Source organism: Cynoglossus semilaevis, chromosome Z, assembly GCF_000523025.1.
Source record: "Cynoglossus semilaevis isolate Cse_v1.0 chromosome Z, Cse_v1.0, whole genome shotgun sequence".
NCBI lineage: Eukaryota > Metazoa > Chordata > Actinopteri > Pleuronectiformes > Cynoglossidae > Cynoglossus > Cynoglossus semilaevis.
Window position 1 is genome coordinate 8,132,862 of NC_024328.1, and position 22,827 is coordinate 8,155,688.

At 38.0% G+C, this 22,827-nt stretch overlaps 2 protein-coding genes across 7 annotated transcripts in view; one reads left to right on the forward strand and one right to left on the reverse strand.

Moving 5' to 3' along the window:
- The first annotated feature begins 1,386 nt into the window (after positions 1-1,386).
- On the forward strand, positions 1,387-10,065 carry LOC103397816 (uncharacterized). Of its 2 annotated transcripts, XM_008336209.3 has the most exons (22): positions 1,387-1,474; positions 1,590-1,801; positions 1,952-2,093; positions 2,203-2,358; positions 2,736-2,876; positions 3,039-3,177; positions 3,267-3,403; positions 3,786-3,871; positions 4,060-4,201; positions 4,384-4,539; positions 4,633-4,767; positions 5,028-5,166; positions 5,800-5,915; positions 6,001-6,086; positions 7,108-7,249; positions 7,626-7,781; positions 7,884-8,018; positions 8,167-8,302; positions 8,442-8,578; positions 8,832-8,917; positions 9,178-9,313; positions 9,809-10,065. In XM_008336209.3, exons 2-22 carry the CDS (start codon positions 1,598-1,600, stop codon positions 9,853-9,855), a joined length of 2,754 nt encoding a protein of 917 aa, XP_008334431.1. In that variant the 5' UTR covers positions 1,387-1,474; positions 1,590-1,597; the 3' UTR covers positions 9,856-10,065. The 2 variants fall into 2 exon arrangements, with proteins under 2 accessions (XP_008334431.1, XP_008334430.1); XM_008336208.3 differs by having other exon boundaries at positions 1,431-1,801.
- A 1,302-nt stretch (positions 10,066-11,367) lies between these two features.
- Positions 11,368-22,827, reverse strand: part of LOC103397815 (protein RUFY3-like) — a 15,838-nt gene continuing 4,378 nt past the window's right edge. For 2 of the 5 annotated variants that reach the window (XM_008336204.3, XM_008336205.3), the window contains exons 2-18: positions 21,953-22,126; positions 21,487-21,604; positions 21,178-21,279; positions 20,265-20,388; positions 19,461-19,525; positions 18,901-18,966; positions 18,738-18,807; positions 18,558-18,647; positions 18,052-18,135; positions 17,799-17,966; positions 15,895-15,992; positions 14,701-14,820; positions 13,906-14,029; positions 13,727-13,812; positions 13,376-13,400; positions 12,911-12,991; positions 11,368-12,625 (exon numbers count right to left, since the gene is read on the reverse strand). In XM_008336204.3, the coding sequence (XP_008334426.1) occupies positions 12,482-12,625; positions 12,911-12,991; positions 13,376-13,400; positions 13,727-13,812; positions 13,906-14,029; positions 14,701-14,820; positions 15,895-15,992; positions 17,799-17,966; positions 18,052-18,135; positions 18,558-18,647; positions 18,738-18,807; positions 18,901-18,966; positions 19,461-19,525; positions 20,265-20,388; positions 21,178-21,279; positions 21,487-21,604; positions 21,953-22,126 (1,739 nt within the window). In that variant the 3' untranslated portion in view covers positions 11,368-12,481. Of the gene's footprint in view, positions 12,626-12,910; positions 12,992-13,375; positions 13,401-13,726; positions 13,813-13,905; positions 14,030-14,700; positions 14,821-14,972; positions 15,704-15,894; positions 15,993-17,798; positions 17,967-18,051; positions 18,136-18,557; positions 18,648-18,737; positions 18,808-18,900; positions 18,967-19,460; positions 19,526-20,264; positions 20,389-21,177; positions 21,280-21,486; positions 21,605-21,952; positions 22,127-22,827 lie in introns of those variants that run through there. The other 3 variants (XM_008336206.3, XM_008336207.3, XM_017043137.2) reach the window with 2 other exon arrangements.

The following is a 22,827-nucleotide window of genomic DNA, read 5'->3' on the forward strand; positions in this document are numbered from 1 at the left end:
ACCATCTCTCTTCTTCTTGTTTTACCAGTATCATGTTGTGTATTTACTTTCTAAGGTGCACTGAGGGACTCCTTAAAGATTGTTCAAAGTACTTACCTGGTACCTTTACAAATATATTAAAGCTGGAACTAATCCAAGTGTGCAGTAGTCTGCAATGCAGGGATGGAGAACGAGAAGTGAAGAAAAAATACAAATTTTCAAAAGTTTCTTATTTTTTCCCTACGGACTAAAATTTACATCCAAACGCATTTGACCAAAGAATCAGTTGGACCATCAAGACCAATTAAACGTTTAATATCTTCACAACGAAATGTATTTAAGTTAATTTAAATGCGGGAGGAACGGAAACTTGCCAAACAAATCACATTTTAATTTTTAAAATCTCAGCGCTTGGTTTTTGTTTTTTAAACAAATACGCCACATGTTTCAAACCGTTTATAAATATCACATTATTCAATTATTATACTAGTTATAGTTGTACGATATAAAAACATAATATGTTGCATCTAGAAATTTGGGAAATACTTCCTTATTAATAACAAAAATGAGCTACAGTAACTGTTGGAACAAACTTGCTGTCATTTCATTGACTAATAATTAAGTCATATTCATCATCGACAGCGGCTCAGTGAGCAGATGGATATGTGGAAATAATATGTGGGATTTTCTTGGGTCGCTGAGCCATCCTAACCTCTAGATGGCAGTGTGAGCAAAACGTTATCATAAGACAGAACGAGAAACAGGAAACGTTTGATACCTCACTATCAAGTCAGGCGACATCAGCTCGTCATCAAATCCTGTTTTGCACATTGTTCAAATAAAATGTATATCGTAAACCAACGTTACACAAAAAGTCGGCTTTTTTAATCTCATATGTGTATGCGTTCAGGTATGTTTAGGATTCATAATTAACAAAACAAAATATTTAATACACCAATACACATTGCATACACTAAAGCACGCGTGCATGTGATGCTCTTTCTTCTTCGTGTTTTATTAATGAAAATAAATAATTTCAGGCTTTTTCTTGAGAAGACTATTAACAATGTGAACCAATTGTTTTGAAGAATAGCTGAACAATTCATTGCTCAAATATTAGCTATGATAAATAAATTATTGGATTAGGCTCCTAATGTTGAATCAGACATTTTTTAAATGTAGATATTAAATTTACATTATTATTGTAAATTATTTACATATTAAATTTTTGTATCTTAAATAACATGAGGTACGTTTGCGTGAAAGATATTGGTCAGGTGAACAACTGGGTCCAATCTACTTGTTTTATACGTTGCCAAAAATAACGTACAGTACTTAGTATTAATTATTTTAACTTTTTCCTCAACAAATGACATTTATCTCTGCGTTTCGTTATGCGGCGTTTGTTTCATTTTGAAATCTCAAAACCGGAAACTATGATCACAATATTGAGAACTTGGTCTGTCTGTTAAGCCTGTGCCCTTGACTGCCCCACGTGAGTCTGTCAGTTCTTCTTGTCCTCTTGTGAAGCTTTAAGCTAACTCTTAAAAATAGATAAAAAAGAAAAGAAAAATCACGTCTGCGCTACTAATGATCATTTTCTGATGCAGTAACCACCATGTCCCTAAGAAGCAAATCTCTGTTGTTTCTGCTGCGGCGTTGCGCCGCAGTCCGGCAGCCGCAGTTAGTGACAAGCTTCACATCAGGAGGCGGATTCATCCAGCAACGAACCTGGACATCAGTGACCCGGAGAGGCTGCGTACACGGGATATGCCAGGTCCAGCCTGCGGTGGAAATCGGACAGTTCCGCTTCTGTAACAAGGTCAGTCAGTCACTCATAGACAGATAGATGGTTGGGATGGTTTAGTCTACTGTCAATGTATTGGGGTTTGTTTTAGGTTAAGATAAGGTTCACTGCCAAGACTGACTGTCTTGAAAAGTTGTGAAGAAGGGTTCATTGGCTTTCCACCAGGCTGAATCGTCTTGTGTGGATGAGTATCCACCACTGCCAGCCTACCAGTCTGATGAGCCGGAGAAGAAGGAGGTGTTTATCGTGCAAGTGAATGGTCTTCCATGGTCGTGCTCAGCACAGGACCTAATGGAGTTTTTTTCTGGTGAGATCACTTCTATACGTTTTCTGTAGATTATTGCTTGGCTACCACTTATAGATTTCTAAGCCGTAAGTAAGCTAAATGTAATTATTGTTTCATTACATAAATGCAGAGTGCAGAATCCGTGATGGGCAGAGTGGTATACACCTGACCGTGGACAGACTGGGGAGGCCGTCAGGACGAGCCTTCATTGAGATGGAGCACAGAGAGGACGTCAGCAAAGCTTTAGAGCAGCACCGTCAGTACCTCGGTTCAAGATACGTGGAAGGTTAGTGGCATTAGGAATCATGAATCCAGTTGACAACATATTATCCTTAGTTATCGGTGATGCAACATTACCATGTTACACAAAAACAACATTATTGCTGATGTTGTTGTTGTTGATGTTATTTTTATTAGGTCTACAGGAATGATAATAACCTACGGCTCTTACAGTTTGTACCTTAAACACTCGACTACTGACGCATTTCATTTTTTTTGTGATCCTCCTCCAGCTGTTTTTGTTTTTTAAATGTTCCAGTTTGTCATATATGTATTGAATATAACTCACACTAAATCTTTTTAACATCAGTTAAACATTGCTATAACCAAATTTTCATATAATAATGAGTTCATATAAATAAACATTTTTTCATTTATCTGCAGTATTTGAAGTGACAACGAGTGATGCTGAAGCCATTCTAAAGAAAGCCCTAGCCCAAGTTGCTGCAGATGACAGTACAGTGGTCCGACTCAGGGGTTTGCCCTTCACATGTACGGAGGACAACATAGTCCAGTTCTTTACAGGTGACTGTCTCAGACGGACGTGTCGTTTATAATACTAATTTGTGATTGTTCACATCATCACCCTTAAAAACTGTGCCACTAATGTTTCATGTGGGGAAAATATATATATGTTCATATTACTTGATGTTAATGTAAATCTCATAATTCTTCTTTCATCGTCAGGTTTGGATATAGTGGAGAATGGTATCACCTTCGTCACAGACTTCACAGGAAGGAGGTCTGGAGAAGCCTTTGTCCAGTTTTCCTCTCATCAGGAAGCAGTTGAAGCTCTGCAGAAAGACAGAGAGTTTATAGGAAACAGGTAGGAAAGTGACCTCTGTCAAAAGCACCATCATCGGGTGGTGGTCTTTTACTGACATGCTGGTCTTTTTTTTATATAAATATTTACAGATACATCAAGGTCTTTCGCAGCAAAAACGATGAGATCAACCCCTGCTCCGAAATAAAGATGACGTTGGGGCCTGCTCAGATCGATCCTCAGTCGGAAAACACGATTGTCTCTGCTCCGCAGTGCAACCCTGAAACTGGTGAGAATGTGTAGGAAGACAAAGACCTTGTATAACATTTGGGAACTTTTCTGTTCTTTATAGTGCATGATGGTTTTATAAGTCAGTGTAATTGTTGCTACAATTAAAATTTTCACTTGCATTTAACCAACATATAAAACTATATTGTAAACAACATTGGACACACAGGAGACGTGGGTTGCACACCACTGCCCTATCTGATCATCCCACTACAGGCTGCCGAGGTTGTTTTACCCCAAACCTTTTATTTGTTTGTCTAACTATCATTTAAGGGAAATGTCACAGTAATTATCAGTTATACGACTATGTCATCAAGTTGAAAATAAACTAAAGGTACTATTTTTGTCACATAAAACTGACTCTAATGGTTCCTTCTCCTCAGAATCCATCCAGAGCTTCGAGACGACGCTTCATGACACCTATTTAAGAGACTCTTTTTCCAAGGCAACCAGTCAAGAAGCTAAGGAGGTAAAAGTGTAAAATAAAAACCCTTAGACACAAGAAAATATTCAACTAGTAAAAAACATAACTATCCTGAAACTGTTATAGCCCAGAAGGTTTCAAATCAAAAATATAATTTTGCTATTTGTCATTGAATTATTTTTAGAAATTTCTGCTTGTGCCATACCTAACATATGTCACACTTTGCCTTTCAGTCTGATTTATCTTCTGATGATGAGCTTACACCACAGCCAGTCCAACAGTCTGAAGAGCCAGAGAAGAAAGACGTGTTTATCGTGCGGGTGAAAGGTCTTCCATGGTCGACCTCTGCAGAAGAAATCATGCACTTCTTCTCTGGTAAGAGACGTTGACCAAATGTCATCTAACATTGAAATGCTTTAAAAAAAGCCATTTGGTCTAAATAATTATGATCAGTAGTGTGTGATTTTTTTAAAGCCTGAAATTGTCAATAAAAGTAAAAAACACAAGTTAAAAAAAATGGATTGATTTTGAAAAGAGATACTTCATCTCTAATACAGACTGCAGGATCCGTGGAGGGTTAGATGGAATCCATCTGACTCTGGACAGACGGGGAAGGCCATCGGGTCGAGGCTTCATCGAGATGGAGGATGAGGAAGACGTCAGCAGAGCTTTAGAGAAACACAGACAGTACATCGGTGAAAGATATGTAGAAGGTTTGTCTCTTTGAGGGACGCGTACATTCATGATTAAATAGACTTTTCAGATTTCATTTCATTTGTATGAAATCACGTCACTTGTGTCTGCAGTGTATGAAGTGACGAACAGTGATGCTGAAGCCATGCTGAAGAAAAACCTGGAGCCTAACGCTAAAAGTGAAGTGGTCCGGCTTAGGGGTCTGCCCTTCACATGTACAGAGGCCGATGTAGTCCAGTTCTTCAGAGGTAAGGTATCTTGGGTTGTTGTTTTTAGAATAATAAACATTGACTGTTTTAACAGGTTTACAAACAGCACAGGTAAAACTACACAAACACAAGCTATAACATTACTTAACACATTACATATTTGGTTGATTTAGCAGTAAATTAAATTCATAGCCACAGACAAATTGTGCATGAGGAGCAAGAATGTTTGATATTTCTTTCCTTGGTAGTCTGTAGCAAATATTCTGTAGTAAATCTCATAATTCTTCTTTCATCATCAGGTTTGGATATAGTGGAGAATGGAATCACCTTTGTAACAGACTTCACAGGAAGGAGGTCTGGAGAAGCCTTTGTCCAGTTTTCCTCTCTGCAGGAAGCAGTTGAAGCTCTGCAGAAAGACAGAGAGTTTATAGGAAACAGGTAAGTAATACAACCAATGGCTACTTCTACTCCGAGTATACAGTAGTATCTCATCTGATACATGCCTGATGAGTGACATTATGCATGATATTACAACAGCCATGATTGGCTGGTCATTTCGACATATTTTGAGGCCTCTGGACATTCATCTATGCGGCTTAGCTCTAGACCAGTGGTTCTCAAACTGTGGAGCGCTCTCTAGTGGTATGCGTGGAAAAATCACATTTTCACATTTACATTTTCAATTTAATAAATCTGAAACATACCATGCACAATTAATACAACATTTAGGAAAAATGTGTAGCTACTTCTGAGATTATGAAATAGGATGTCTGGTCTTTTTTATTTATGTAATGGTTTTTTTTGCTGCAATGCAAGTCTGTTGCTCAAGTAAGGCACAGGCAGCACAAAATCATGGGATCACTTACAAGTTGGTCATCATGGTGGTACTTACTACTTACATTGTGGAAAGATCAATGTTTTCTCAGGTACAGAGTAGATAAAGTCAGAGAACCACTGGTCAAGACACATAAATGGTTGTTTGGCTTTAAAAGGCAGTTTTTAAGGGTCAAGTTCAAGTCACACTGCATGTGATGTATTTTGACAATGTTAATCTTTCTTTAAAAATTACAGATACATCAAAGTGTTTTCCAGCTCCAGTAATGAGATTCACCCTAATTGGAGGATGAGGGCTAATATGGCGTTTGCTCATCAGCCTGTGTCCGACCCACTGTGTGGCTCAGAAACTGGTATGGTACTCCACAAAACAGTGTGTTGTTAATACTCACACAATACCAAATGTTTTGTTAAAACTCGGTGTGTTATCACCACCAGGTTCCCTGCAGAGCTCAGAGACATTGTTTCATTACCAACAGTCAAGAAGTCCATCTGCACAAGCATCTCAAGATGATGCTGAAAAGGTGAAAATTGTCTTTTTAGTTTTACAAAAACGTATCCTCTGACTTCCCTGGTAATGGCAACAGCTTTTCTGCATCCTTTATCTAAAATGTACGGAGCTCCTAAAAGGGACATGGGGGGTGGGGGGAAGAAAAGTATCTCCTGCTCACGAGATACTATCTCGTGAGCAGGAGAAAGATTATCTAAGACATTTTTCCACACATACATACCGGGTAATACATTTAAAAAACAAAACAATCATGTACCGTACTTGCGGTACAGGCATGTCATGTGTGACATGTTTACTGTATATATGGTGAGCATTTAATTAATGTAGGATACCTCAGTTAGACACAGGAGGGCACTGTTGTTCTATTGTTGATAACAGTGTGTTAGTGTAGGTGCAGTGGAGGTTCGTGAAGAGTAAATAAGTATATACGTAAATCATTCTCATCCTTCATCCTTCTGAGAGTACGCATACTAATAAAAATATTTATACCATATTCTTGGCTCGCAGGTGGACCTTCATCATTTCATTAATTTCAATTTTATTTATAGAGCACATTTCATGCATAAAGCAAACTCGGTGTGCTTTACAGACATCACGCAATTACGTGAAAGTTATCACGAAATACACTGGTACCTCTCCTATCGCAGTCGTTGCTTTTCAAGATCCAAGAAATGGGAAAATTCGCGTAATAGAGTCGAGATAGTTATTAATGATTTACGTAAATACGTATTACCCCTCACGAACCTCCCTACACCGTTATCAACAATAGAACAACAGCAACAGTGCCCTCCTGTGTCTAACTGGGGTACCCTACATTAATTAAATGCCCACCATACAGTACAAATGTCACACATGACATGCCGGTATCATGTCTATTACCCTGTATGTATGTGTGGCAAAATGTCTTAGATATACTTTCTCATGCTCACGAGAAAGTATCTCGTGCACACATGATACGTTTCTCTTTTTTTTTTCTATGTCCCTTTAGGGGCTCCGTAAAAATGTTAGTCAAAAAATCAAACTATGCCTTCTAGGCTGAAGCGTCTTCTGAGGATGAGTACACACCATCCCGAGTCAACCAGTCTGTGGAGGAGCCAGACAGGGATGTGTTCATTGTGCAGGTCAAAGGTCTGCCATGGTCATGCTCTGCTGAGGACCTCATGCAGTTCTTCTCTGGTAAGAATTATGTGAAAATACAGGTTAAGGTTCAATAGTAGTAGGTAGTCCCTTGCTATTTCATGGTTCATCTTTCGTGGGTTCATGACTTCGCGGGTTTTTAAAACTGTATATATCAAATTTACTGTATCCCGGATTTGGATCTGCAAGAGATGTCACGGGAATGGGACGACGATATGGTTCGATTTTGCAAAAAAAATCGACAACGTCATGACAGCCTACAAGCTACTCTTCGTCTGGAAAAAGAAGCAGCGGAAGCAACTGTCGATTACAATGTTTTTGCAGCCTCGCAAAAAAGAGCTAGTTCTTATACTACGCATACACCTTCAGAAACCGTGGAATTGTTCCATTTCTGAATTCTGTTTTGCTGTTGCAGACTGTAGGATCCGTGATGGGTTGAATGGGATACACCTGACTCTGGACAGACGGGGAAGGCCATCGGGTCGAGGCTTCATCGAGATGGAGGATGAGGAAGACGTCAGCAGAGCTTTAGAGAAACACAGACAGTACATCGGTGAAAGATATGTAGAAGGTTTGTCTCTTTGAGGGACGCGTACATTTATGATTTGTCCAAAATGATTAACTGGACGTTTCGAGGTATTTGTATGAAATCACATGTTGCGTGTGTCTGCAGTGTATGAAGTGACAAACGGTGATGCTGAAGCCATGCTGAACAGACCCTTAAAGCCTGCAGCTGACAGCAGGGTGGTGCGGCTCAGGGGTCTGCCCTTCTCATGTACAGAGGACGACATAGTCCAGTTCTTCAGAGGTAAACTGTCTCCGATGGATGTGTTGTGTTATTTCAATTTTAAATATTTTTTTAAACTGTTCCAACAGTAGGTAAAGTCACTTAATAATAAAAATATTTGTTTTTGTTTATAAACCAAAAACAAAAGTGAATCTGCTTTCATTGTCAGGTTTGAATATAGTAGAGAATGGAATCACCTTCATCACGGACCGCAGAGGAAGGCCTACAGAGGCCTACGTGCAGTTTCCCTCCCAGAGAGAGGCAGATGAAGCTCTGCAGAGAGATAAGGAGTTCATAGGGAACAGGTAAGAAGCATCTCTTAGATTCTGCAGTTATTCATTTTTGTACAGCAATTCTCAATGCTTAAAGTACATGTTTAACCACCATTTTCCCCGATGATGGCCGTGTTTTCTTTATATACTGACCTATGGGGAATATTTGCAGGTACATTGAAGTGCTTACCAGTGCAAGTGATGAGAGTCCCCCAAGCTGGAAGAGTAGGAATAATTCAGCATCTGCACAGAAGAGTTCTCAGTCGGCCATCAGAACTCTTTCCATCCCAAAATACAACACAGAAACTGGTGAGAAATGGATAACCCATTACAGACAAGAGACCACTCAAGACTAATGTTATTCAAACATAGCATATCATATAATTCCTATGTACATTAATCTTAAAGAGGGACATATACTAAGTTATACATCAAAAATATACTGTTTCTGCCCCTTTCTGAGTAGTTTATTGAAATAAATATCATGTTGCATCAAACCTAAAAAAAAAAAATTAGAAACTGATTATAAACTGACTGAATACCCCTTTGTTTGCTCCATCAGGATCTCCACAGATCTCACCTGCAATGCTTCATTGTGTCCATATGAGGGGGCTTCCTTTTAGGACATCTGGAGAAGACATTGTGAAGGTAAAAATACTTTGTGAATTAAAATATGTCCAACTCAAACAGGCTTAAAATGTTACTAAACTTAGAAACTACATAAAAAACAATAAACTTTCCTAGCTTAAATACAAGACACATTTTAGCAACTACACCATTCTGATATTTCTATCAATGTTGAGAGACAAACAAGTTTTTTTTCTGATATAAGCGCTGCAGTTACTGTTCTGTGCTTGCACTGAAATTTTGAAAAATATTCTTTTTTTTTTTCTTTTTTTTTCCTGCAGTTTTTCTCCCCTCTACCTGTATCCAGCATCCTGATCGCATGTGGTGCTGACGGGAGGCCGAATGGAGAGGCTGATGTTCATTTTAGCTGCCACCAGGATGCTGTGGCTGCCATGTCCAGAGATAAACATTACATAGGTAGGCCTGTCAGAGTATCTGAAAAAAACTGATTTTATTAACAGTTCAAATCACAATTATTTTTTTTGTTGCAAATTCTGTTAAAATATGCAAATAAACTCAGATTTCTCCCAAATTCTATATCATTATGTCAATGGTAGACTAGTGGTTCTTCAACTTTTTCTACTCTGTACCACCTGCGAAAACCTTGATCTCTCTGAGTACCACCATGATGACCAACATTAGAATATAGCAGCATAGACCTTCACTATTAGCTTCCACCACAGGAGAGATGTTTAGAAATGTTTAGAAAGATGTTTATGTTTAAATGTTGTATTAATTGTGCATGGTATGTTTCAGATTTATTCAACTGAAAATGTAAATGTGAAAATGTGAATTTCCCCGTGTACCACTAGAGAGCGCTCGCGTACCACTGGTGGTACAACAGCTTGAGAACCACTGGTATAGATAATATATTAACCACTAACACTAATAATGTTTGACTTGTTTTTGCAGGAGAAAGATTCATCGAGTTGTTTTTGAACTCTACACGAGACAGTTGATAGAAGGTGAAACATCAAACATCAAACAACAACAATGACGATGAATTTGGTTATCGCTTCAAAGTGAAATAATATTCGGTATGTTGAGTTTTTATTTCACTGTGTGTTATTTAAGACGTCCTTCTTCGTCCTCGGTGAAAAATACAGTTGTATGTATTTACTGTCTGATCTGATTATCAAACAATAAATATAGAATCTGTTATCATTTAACATGAGGTCAATCAATTACAGTTTTCGGTAAATGTGTCTGTGAGGGCAGTGCATTAACCCTTGTACGGTCCTTCGCATTTTGGTACACACCGTTAGTCCTTGCAATGATTTTCATCTTGTCCCAGAATGAGTATTAATGAATATGAGGAAAAGTTGGCACAAGTCACGCAGTACAGGAACATGCACACACGCACAAACACACAGACACAAACACATATTGGGTCTAGGTGACCTCCAACTTTACAAGGGTTAAACAACCAGGTCGTCGCAGGTTAATCGTGTATTTATGTAATGAAACATGCCGTTTTATTGACTGTAACGATGTGTCATGTATACATTTGCCTCTTTAAACGTTCAATGTTCAATGTATACTTGTAGGTTTTTTCATAATTTGTAATTAATGGCCGACAGAATACTGTACCGAAAAAACACTTTACCGTAGAACTTGTCTAATTACTGTGTTTTACAGTACCTTGTCAGGACGTTTCAGTTCCAACATAACTTCAATTACTTTCGCCATAAATGCTAATGTAAGTCAAGCTAGTCCAGTGGTGTTCTTAGCACAAGTTTTGTCGCATCATTATGCTCAGAAACTCGTGGATGCAGGGAAAGTTGCCTCTGACCATCAACTTACATAGCGATAAACGACAAGATTACTTTTATAAAGAAAGTAAAATGATATGACAGGATTTTTGTGGATAAAGTAAAGTAGTAAAAATTAAGTACATTTGTGTCCCAATGTGGCCAAATGACCAATGGACAGCTACTGGTCTGCGGACCGGGGATTGGGGACCCCTGATCTATAAAGTCTTCCATTTACAACCGGCCCTTCAGGGTGAACTGTATTGCTAACGTGGCCCCTGGTGAAAATGAGTTTGACACCCCTGCATTAGGTGGATTGTGGGGTCTCACCAACTGAGATCTGATTGGTTACAGTACTCATCGAATCACCGCTAATTTTAGGCTACATACGCTAGCGTTATTGATTCTTTGGGTAGATTTTTTTGACCCTAGTAACCAGTAAGTGGTGTCTGAAATCTGATTGGATACAACCTTGAACGTTAACATCTGTAGAAGCAGTACAGCCGGAGGGAAAATGGTGACAAAATGTTTTTTAAATACAATTAATTGAAGGAAAATACAAAAAACAACCGTAAGATAGTGAATCTGATTCCGTAATAATAGTAACGGAATAGTAATTTACTTCTGACCTAATCATAAATTGATATATGGCATACTTAAACCATTTTACCTGTATATTATTATGTATGTAGGGTGTGTAGTCAAAAATTCAAACATTGTGAGGTCATAATAAAACTTTAATTAAACTAATAAGCATTTCAATATTGCATAGTAACTGGCTTAAGACAACACTGAATTTGCTGAACTTGTAATTATTCTTCATTCAAAACAACCATGGTAACGATGAAATGCTAAGCCCCTCTTTACACACAAGTCACGCAAAGAGGAATTCATTTGTGTAATAAGTGCACTGATTTGATAAAATACTCAGGAAAAAATGGAAATCAGCATAACTGAAGCATAAACCAAGTCCTGCAGTGATGTATGATTGTAACGTTAAATCAAAAAACAAAAATGCAGAGAAATTATCCTTGAATTATCTAAAAGTGTGGGGAAAATATTTTGTTTTTCATGATAAAATCTATTTAATATATGCAATCCCAGAACAATCTCATAAAACAGGTACAAGTCTTTTTACCTTTTATTTCTAGGTTGTGCAAAAATGATGGCAAAAGTACACAGTTACTGAGTGTTTGATACCTCCATGCAACTGTTTTACTTCTTATGTAAATGTAAGGAGGACTGATGTTAGGCTTGAATTTATCTCTGATGTTTTAAGGATGTACAGTATTTTATTTTTTTATAACACGATGAGACGTAAATATAGGCAATTTTAATTTTTCAGATAATTAACCATTTCTCTAAATAAACATCTGCCTACAATGTCACATTTTAACTTTTTTTTTAACAAATACAATGATGTGCCTAACATCATCGTATTTGTGAATCTGTTGCACACACATTATGTTCTCTTTCAGAAATTCTTTCCCTTTATTGAGAATATTGTCACTTTACTCCAACTGGTTGACATTGTGTGAAGTCCTCTTCTTAAAACATGAGATGATTTCTGTCATTTACACATCAATAAACCATCAGCAACTAACCTGCAGTAGAAGCTCATAAAGCACTATCAAGCAGATTAAGTTGTTTGAGTAAATAAAAACCTGCGCGCACACAACTTATTGGCAAACTTTCTCACATGTGGACACTACCAAATAAACAACAAACTAAAATCTCCATTTCAGGAATTAGACATTTCCATGACATGCCAAAAAGTGCATTTTTAAGGAGCCAGTTTTACACCTGTTCCCCCTCTTGTTAAGTCTATGGCTGTTTATGTGGGTGTGGATGCATACTGCTGGAGTAACAGGGAGTAGCAGGAGGAGCACACGGTCTCTGGTTGGATGGAGGAAGGTAACGGCAGCTCATTGGACACGCAGTTCTCACAGAAAACACCACTGCAGTTTTTACACTGTTTCTGGAGACAGTTAAAAAATCAAGGCATTGGAGTTTGATTTAACAACTTTGTAATATACTGTTAGCAGACAGGATAAACACTAGGGTTGGAAACATCTGGTCAGACTTTATAAATGAGAAATGATCCCAATAATTTTAGCAAAAACAATTGTTAATACTAACAATAATTCTTATCATTTTCTCTGAGCTTAAGTGATAGAAAATAAGCTTTTATTGCAAATTCAAAATCTGTGGTGTTGAAAAGAACAGGGTTGCATGTTTAAATCCCAGCCCAGGCTCCTTCTACCTTTGTCTTCAGAATCGAGTCTTCCTGATCACACAGCGAACACATGGACGGTTGACCGATCTTCACAAATGATGGCACCGTCTGCAGACAATTTGCCAAAGTATATATACTATTTATTGCACAATAATACTGTACTGTGTTTAGTGGCAGTTACACTGTATTATACACCCTTTTGCAGTGTTTCCCAAATCTTCCCAAAGTCACAAACCTTCGCTACCCAAGTTAATAGACATTATTTGTAAACTCCTGGGCAAAGAAGACGACCCCCTAAAAAAATCTCTTGCGACCCACCCGAGGGTCACAACCCAGTCTTTGGGAAACAATGCCCTATAGCACTCTGTAACTATTTTGATAGAGAAACTTTGTTTTTGTTTGTTTGCCAGATCAATGTAATCAACGTCAAAATAATATTTTAAGACAATTTTTCATAAGACTTTAGGTGATTTGTAAAAGAAGAATCCTTACCACTTCATCCTCATTTGACAAGGTCCTGAAAGAGAAGGACATTTTGAACATTTAAAATGACCAGTGTACAGTGGGTACGGAAAGTATTCAGACCCCTTTAAATTAGTCACTCTTTGTTTCATTGCAGCCATCTTGACAGAAAAAAACAGAAATGTAGAAATTTTAGCAAATTTATTAAAAAAGAAAAACTGAAATATCACATGGTCATAAGTATTCTAAAATGAATGATTTTACCAAATGGCTGCAATGAAACAAAGAGTGACAAATTTAAAGGGGTCCGAATACTTTCCGTACCCACTGTATTTACAATAGCATTTCTCAAAAACTCATTTTCAGAACTAAATTGCTTACAAACTGGAGCTCAGACTAGACTTGTCCTCTGGTCCACTGTGCTGCTGCTCAGTGTCTCTATTCACGGATGGTGAATCTGGGAGCTGCTGAAGACAGAAATGTGTTTTCAAATTTGTGACAAACACAGTTTTGTGTTTGCACGTGACTGGTTCAGAGGCGTATTTGGAGCACGGTCTTACATTTGGTAAGTTCTCTGACAGCACCCATTCCCTCTGAGGAGCGCTGGATGCACGGGGTGTAATGATAGGTTGATGCTGGCTCCTGCGTTCTCGTCCTTTTTTCAGCTCATGTTCCAAAACAGCCCTGAAATATCACCACAAAATAAAAAAGAAACACAAGAATCCTTAAAATACATTTCCCTGACTTCTACAAAATGTGCTTTTTTATACTAGCAGTCCTAGTTTTTATTAATATGAGACCCAAATGGCAAGAACTAATTGATTAAGAGTATGTATGAGAAAACATTTCAGATTAACAAGACGGATTAGTACGTTAAAGTGATGTGATTTAAGATAAGAACATCATAGAATTTAGTGAAACATTTGACCTTCTGATTACAGTTATGGTGCATTTGGTTTGGACTGTACCAAGATGAACTGTCAGGATGTGTCTTTAACAGCAACACATCCTGACGATCTCTCCAGTGTGGTGGAAGCTATTAGCTTCCACCACACTGGAGAGATGTTTAGAAATGTTTAGAAAGATGTTTATGTAATATACATATAATTGTACATGGTATGTTTCAGATTTATTCAATTGAAAATGTAAATGTGAAAATGTGAATTTTCCCCACATACCACAGGTGGTACACGTACCACAATTTGAGAACCACTGCAAGTAACAGTGATTCTGTCAATTTAACACATTTGATTCTTTGCCGTAGCTGCTTTTCCTTGTTAGTCAGTCATTCAGTCAGTGTAGTGACTGATTTAGTCCAAAGTGACATTTCTCGGTACCTCATTCCTACTTCCTACCTGTGCTTCCTCAGCTGCTCCACCTCCACCTGCAGACTCTCGATTTTGTCCCCAAACTCCTCTTTGAAGAGCCGGTTGGCCTCAAAGGCCATGTCCCTTTCCTTCTCTGCCTGTTTGCATCTGGTCAGGGGTTAGGGGGGTGGGGGGTTACCACAAACTCATGACAAAAAAAAATTAAAATGTGATGAAATGAACACATGACAGGGAAACGTGTGTTTAAAACAAAACGAAACGGAGGGAAAGAAAGAGAAACTAAGGCTCAAGAAGATGTTTTTGTGTATCGTTTTATTAGCCTAATGATCACTACAGTTCACACCAATGTTATGGTCACATACAATTCAAATTAATAAATTAATTTTGCCCTTCACGTCTCGCATCTCCCTGTATTGATCTTCAACTCTTACGTGAGGATTAACAAATAGCAAAAAACAAACCAAAATATTCAGTTGCTAACCATCTGGCCGTCTAGTCTGTGTTAGATAGAAAATATTTAATCACACTCTGTAGAAGAGATCTAATAAATCACATCATCACAGCTAATCCTTAATATCCAGAATGTGTCACACGGTACATCTTAGTCAGTCCTTCATTTTGGAATAATGTCTAAAGTGGACATTCAGGCCTCAGGCCTCGTCTCAAATCGTGGCTGAAAAGCACTAAGGGTCCAAATTAAAAATATTATTCTGATACCATGAACACGTCTGTAGGCAACACAAGGATTCAGGAGCTGCTAAAAGGGTCGACTGGGTCCACACTATTCAAAGCTGCTGCTGTGGAGCCACTGCAGAAGTTGTGGCAAGGATGCTTTAATTTTCAACAACAGAGGAGCATCGTACAGAAAGAAAAGATAACACCCTAGTTTGGTTATTCTATTATATTTAGCTGGGGTTTTTATGTTTGTATTCAGTTATGAAAGCCACAGCGGCTCTGCTACTGCTGTAGCTGCAGCAGTTTCTCTGCTGCCGAGTTCAAGTTACGGGCCTGTTTCACCGAATGTTTCTCACTGATTTGAGAAGAAGAATGACAAATGCCAGAAATAAGTAAAACAAAAATAAATACGTAATGAAGGGGGAAGTGAAAGAGGGAAAATGGCAGAGACAGCAAAATATTTTTTTTTATGTAAATGGGTTTAAAATAAAAAAAAAACGACCCTTGTTTTGATGAAATTCCAAAAGGCATTAAACCTCCTCTCACCTGGTCTCCAGTTGTTTCACGGTCCCTGACATCTGGTTGATTTTCTCCTCCAGGCGAACAATGACTTCACTCTTCTGTTTGGAGCTGGTGTCAGTGCTCTGAGGGAGATCCACCATGTTAGTCAAGTCCTGTCTCAGTCATCAATAAACTTAGACTTAAACTTTCTCTATCATCATCGCACAGAAACACAAAAAGCAGTAAGTCTGGCAACGGAATGTCGTTGCTTGGCAACCGGAGTACACAGTACAATGTACACAGCTTATAGGCCATGAGTAGCTACATTGAGGTATGGCTATATATATATATACATATATACGTATATATATATATGTATATATATGTGTGTATGTATGTGTGTATATATATATATATATATATACATATATATGTGTGTGTGTATATATATATACTGTACATATATATAGTGTATATATATATAGTACATACTGTATATACGTATGTGTATATATATAGAGAGAGTATATATATATATACATATATGTGTGTGTGTGATTTGGCACATAGTGTGCACTAGTGCAGAACAAGATTGTGCTAAATATAAACTAATGGTAAATATAAATATAAACAGTTTGGAAGTGACAAATGTAAACAGGAATAAATAAATATTAGCATGGATTGGCGTTTATACATTAAATTATGTACCAGGAGAATAGGGATAAATTTGCAGCAGTGTTCTAACTACTGCACGGAAACCGATTGACATGCACATTGATATTGCACTTATTGCTCAGTAATGTAAAGTCTGCAGTGCATCCTATTTATTTCAATGACAATGTCTCACAATTTAGACCAGGGGTGTCAAACTCATTTTCACCGGGGGTCACATCATCAATACAGCTCCCCTTGAGGGCCGGTTGTAAATGGAAGACTGTATAGATCAGGGGTCCCCAACCCCTGGTCTGTGGACCAGTACCAGTCCATAGGTCATTTGGTATGGGGCCGCAGCGGGACACAATGAAAAAATGTACTTCATTTTTACTAATTTACTTCATTCAAAGAAAATTAAGAAAATCCACCACATCCATTTACTTTCTTTCTTCTTCTTGACTGGCAGACCAGTCCTTGTAACCAAAAACATTGGGGACCGCTGGTATAGATGCAACTACTCCATAACAGACTGATACATGTTTCTTATTAAACTTAAACTTATCTTTATTTGTTGTATTATTTAGTCAAGCTAAAAATATTGTCCATTGCTATGTAATAAAAAAAACCTTTTAATTTCTCAGGTCGAAAAAAAATTCTGCAAGGACTTTACTAAATGCTTTTTAAGCTCCCACGGGCCACACAACGGCTTGGCGGACCACATTTGACCCCTGGGCCTTGAGTTTGACAGACATTATTACACATTATTAGTGTGATTTGGCTCATTTATCATATTCTTTTCTGACTGGTGACTGATGATACATCAGCTGCACAGTTAATTAAATCTATAACAGTGGGACACAGGAGAACTCCTAACAATTAATAAAACAATGTTAGTTTTTAATTTCCTTCAAAGACTTATTCAACAACCTTCTTTTCTAAGATGAAAACTAAAGAAAAACTACTGTAAGTGTTTAAATTCTGCAAGTCTATGTCAATCACTGAAAACACAGAGAGAGAAAAATCCCGGCAGCAACAAAGTCCAATCAGCGCTGAGCTTGCTACAGTATGTACATGTGAGAGCCAATCAGAGCTAGGTTTCTTGGCTCACAGAGATCCAATCAGATCTAAGACTAGAGCCAAAAATGACCAGTCAATATGAATATTGTTCACAAACTCTATTTACAGATTTTTTTTTTTCAGGAAAACTGATTTTTTAAAAACAAAAAAACTAGTAAAAAATAAATGAATACACAGAGACGTTTTATTGGTCGGTGCCTCAGAGATATAACGTTTACCTGTGACTTGTGGGTAAGCTGTTGGTTGATGGCACGAAAGTCTTCCAGCTGCTGTCTGAGCTCCACCAGAGCGTCCTGCTTCTCGCAGACGTCTTTCTCCAGCATCTTCATGGACAGTTCCATCTCCTGTTTCATCCCAATCTGCACCTCCAGCTCCTTTTCCACATCCTGCTCAGACATCGGGATTGCATTCAAATCCGGAAAACTCACAGGACACATACAACCACCTCCGGGAGTCACCAATCAAACCCACCAATCGGAGCAGAGTTTCCTCTTTGAGCTGTTTCCGTGTTTCTCCCAGTGCTTGTCCGTCCACCGCTGTGTCATTTTTTAAAGCCTGTAAAAAAACAGAGCAGACAGTGTAAGATAATTAGAAAAAATACCTTTTGCATTCATAAATACATACATGTTATACATGTTGTAAATACAAATGTTTGTTTTCATTTAATTACTTGTTTACTCCTCCACAGACATTTATGGGCTCTAATGATGATTAATATGAGGAAGTGAAACATCAGAGGCTCCACAGGAGTCAAACAGACAAATCAGGCCTGACTGGCCTGACAAGGGAAATGCACATCTCTGGTTATTGTCGAACAAGTGTTTTTTTTTCTTTTTTCTGTATTTTTAGAATGTTGTTTCCATCCATTTCAGACATGAATCAACAGTTTGACATTCTGGACTTTTCACAGTTTGACCCGTTGTCCCTCTGTGAAGATGGTGGACGATAAAAAGACTAAAACCAAACATTTTCCTCACCTTTCTGGACTCCAGCTGATAGGAGCTCTCCTCTTTTACTCTCTCCACATCTTCTTGTAATGTGATGATCCTGTTATTTGCCACAGCCAGCTGTGGAAACCAAAAAACAGAGGTGCAGGAATATTACACTTTTAAATGAACAAAAGAGCATCACAGGTGTACGTTTAAGGTTGAGCTTACTTCTTCTGTGAGCTTTGTGTTGGACTTTTCCAGGGCATCCACTTTGGCCTGGAGGTTATTTACTGATGCACTGGAAAAAAGACATAAATATGTCATGTGAAATTAATAGTAATTTCAAACTAGAGGGGAATACGTAGGTGATGAGGGTGTCTTTGTGACAAACCTTAGATGTCTGTTCAGCTCCTCCACGTAGTTCTTCTGATCCAGAATGGCTGTGATTTGACCATCGCTAAAGAAGCAATGTCGAAATTAAAATTGAGAAATTCAGTTGAGGGATTGAGGTAAAATATACACAAGAATTTGACGTGTATACAGAAATAGTTAACATTTGGTTTAATAATATAATTTAGTTTTAAAACTGACTAATTCGGCTCTTTTCTAATTCTTGCACCAACTGTAACAGACAACCAAAAATTAAAGCAAACATTTTCTGAATAAGTAAATTTCCCAGTTTTGCTATGCATGTTCTAGGATAAATAATTATTTTTTGAAATTCATGTTAAAATTTAACCTTAGCCAGAGACTTAAAATCTAGTCCTATTAGAAAAAAACACTCAGATTTACAGACTAAGCAGGAACACCTGAACGCATCAGTCTCTCATGATCAACAACTTTTAAACATGTAACATTCACTGCACAATAGTACTTGGTAACTTTTTCTTTCCATACTGTATATGACAGTATTACAGACTGGACTCCTGATTTGTTTGGAGATTGACTCACCCCTCTGCACTCTTACTGCTGTGTCCACCATCTTTAAGGTACATCGAGAAATCAATCACCCCAACCTGCAAGAGGAAAACAAAAGAGGATAATAAAATCACAACAATAAAATCAATGTATTTTTTTCATACTTTAAAATGATTAGGATAAAACCTTGCTGTGCCTCAGACTTTTTGTGTCCAAACAGTTGATGAAAATGTCAATACATTTTGCAATTGACTGATTTTTTTTTTCATCTTTACTTCTCACAGTAAAACCTAATCCTTGTCCCACATGTATTAGTCCTGACCTGGTCATACTTCTAAGTCCTGACAGGAGTGTAATCTTCTGCTTTTGCTGTAGCCCATCTGCTAACGGTGTAACATTTGTATAAATCTTAACACGTGGGTGTTAAACTCTCTATCACATGGCTTAATCGTGAGTTACTGCTGCATTAGAGAGTAGTTTAATGCGTGCACCTAATATAACGGCCAATAACTGTACATCTTACTTTGAAGTCTGCATTAATCAGTGAAGCAGAAAATTACAGTCGTTGCAGCAGTTAAAGTGTCACTTTATGTCTTTATACAAATAGGCACCCGACCAGCTCTAACAGTGATTCTGGCCTCATTCTCAAAATTCGACAACCAAAAGTGTTAGTTTTCTGCAAGGTTTGAGAACAGTTTATTTAATGTTACAGGATGGATATCATATTGAAGAAAATGAACAGAAGTAAACTTCTGAGATGCAGTGATACAGCTCTACTGTGTTTCATCAGTGAGGTGTTAATAAAGAATGTGCAGAAGGAAGTAAAAGCAGACGAACCTGTGAGTCCAGGTCTTCTCCCTTCATACACAAATTGGCGTCAATGACATTTAGTCCCACGAGCAGCCCAGCGATGACGGCGCCCTCCTCCTCCATCATCAGTGCATTTGGTTCGTAGAATTCACTGCAGAGCGCAGATAAGATTTTAAATGTTAGATAACATCATTATATTATATTATTGTTATACAGTGGAACCTCGACATATGAATATTTCAAGAGACGAGCAAACCTTCGAGTAAATTTTTGCTTCGAGATACGAGTAAAGACTTGAGATACCAGCACGCTTACAGACGCCAATGCTAGGTGGCCGAGCACTCGGAGCAGCCCACGCCGCTTCACTCGTTCACTTGTCGTACTCATACATATTGTGTTTGCATTATCTATGAGATTTTCTGTCTATTCTGTGCATTTTTCTTCATAATAGTGATGAGTTCTAAGAGAGTGAGTGGTAAGGATGGTGGTCAGAAGAAGAAATGCATGATGAGCAGGAATTTGTTGATAAATATGAGCATGGTGCCAATAAAGAAGAAAAAAAAAGTAAGTCAATTTAATTCTAAGTTTATGTAAGCTCTGTAGGTATGAGTAGTGTATGAGTTAAGTGTACGTGTAAGGTACGGTCTGGAATCAAGTGTCTACGTTCTTCCCTTCTTCCCTTCCTCCCTTCCTCCCTCCCTCCTCCTCCTCCTCCTGCTCCCCACATGCCTCCATTAGCCGCTACTGTATCGTCTGTCTCGAAGCTAAGAACTCATAATTAAAACCACATTTTATTTTATATATACAGTACTATCATTTTTATTTTTCTCGATACAACTTGGCAGGGACCCAAATATTCTGGTTTTAAAATGACCTTTAAGTTGCATAACAATTTGATTAATCGCAGAAAATCATGAGATTAATCATGACACACACACACCTGAGCAGGTCCTTTCTGTTGATGATGGTCTTCATGTAGTCGGAGAGCTTCTTTTGCATCAAGGCCAGTCGTAACCACGCACGTCCTCTTCCTAAAGGAGTCCTATACAAATTATACAGAGGCTGTTTATATCAATTCTGACCAAAACATTTACCAGTGAAAGATCAACGAAATAAAAATGGCTCATTAAGCCGAGTAAACAGTGAATTTCACCTCAAAGAATTTTTTTAATCAGAATTCTACAGTGATAAAAAAATCAATATATATTTACTAGATCCAAATGTAAGGTTAACACTTCCACACACTCACTTTAAGCCGGGCAAGTCCTTCACACTGGCAGTGATTTCTCCGGCCTCTGGTGTCAGCTTCTCCACTAGTTCTAATGCCCCCCAGAACGACTTGTTCTGCCCCAGGAAGGTCTTTTTAGCTGATGGTCGAGAGACAAATGTAGTCAGCAACAAAGCCTAACTAACAGTCACCATGTTCCACAGCCTGGATCTATATGTAATAATGACACTAATAATGGAAGAAAACTAGGCCCGTCAAACAATTACATTTTTGTTTAATCTGATTAATCACAGGGGAGCTGTGGATCAATAGCAATTATTCATGATTGTTCAACATAAATCAACATGCTTTAAAAGGCATTAAAACAGGATTGATTTCACAATAAACATTAATTTTTCACAGCCCTGTTTTCAACAGGTATTAAAATAAATACAAGGTAAATTCTGACAGTCAGCTCTAAACAGACAATACTGTGTTACATACGTACTCTTTAAGCCGTGCTTCAGACAGTGCTCCATCACCACAAAGAACTGCTGGAGTGGAGCGTAGTCAGAGTCAAGTGTGCGCCCCAGGTTAAGCGCCGACTCAATCAGACCCTTAATGCTCAGTTTGGCCATGTTCATCAAGTTAAGCCTTTCGATTGCAATGGGATCCTTGGGATCTGAAGGGACACAAAAAACATTTTTGGACACTGTGGCGATGACTCGGGCAATAATCAACACTTTAATTCTCAACACTTTAAAAGACGAGAACCTTTTTTCTAATCCATAAATTAAGTTTTTTTAAATCTGAAACTTGAGATTATCGACTAGCTACAGTAAGCACTTAATTCTTAGCATTATCCATCTGTGCAGGAACATCACATTGATTATTAATGAAAGTAAATGATGATGAGGAGCTTTAGTGGAAGTTATCCTATTTTCCAGCCAGCCTTTGTTTTGTTCATACGTTGGCACTAACTTTTCTCTAAGTTTGTCCTCATTGAAACAAGATCCTTTAACCACTCAGCGCCAAAGTTGTATTTGCGGCAGCAGTTGTTAAAAAAAAAAAAAAAAACGTAATCAAAGTCTAAGATGCACTGTATCATAAATGTACCATAAATGTGTGGTAGTATATGTTAAAATAGTAGATGCTAAGATTGTCTTTAGGAGTGACAAGAATGGACAGGATCAGGAATGAGGTCATTAGAGGGACAACACAGACAGGAAGGTTTGGAGAAAAAGCTAGAGAAGCCAGATTGAGATGGTTGGGACATGTGCAGAGGAGGGACAGTGGATACATTGGTAGAAGAATGTTAGAGATGGAGCTACCAGGTAGGAGACAAAGAGGAGATATATGGATGCAGTGAGGGAGGACATGCAG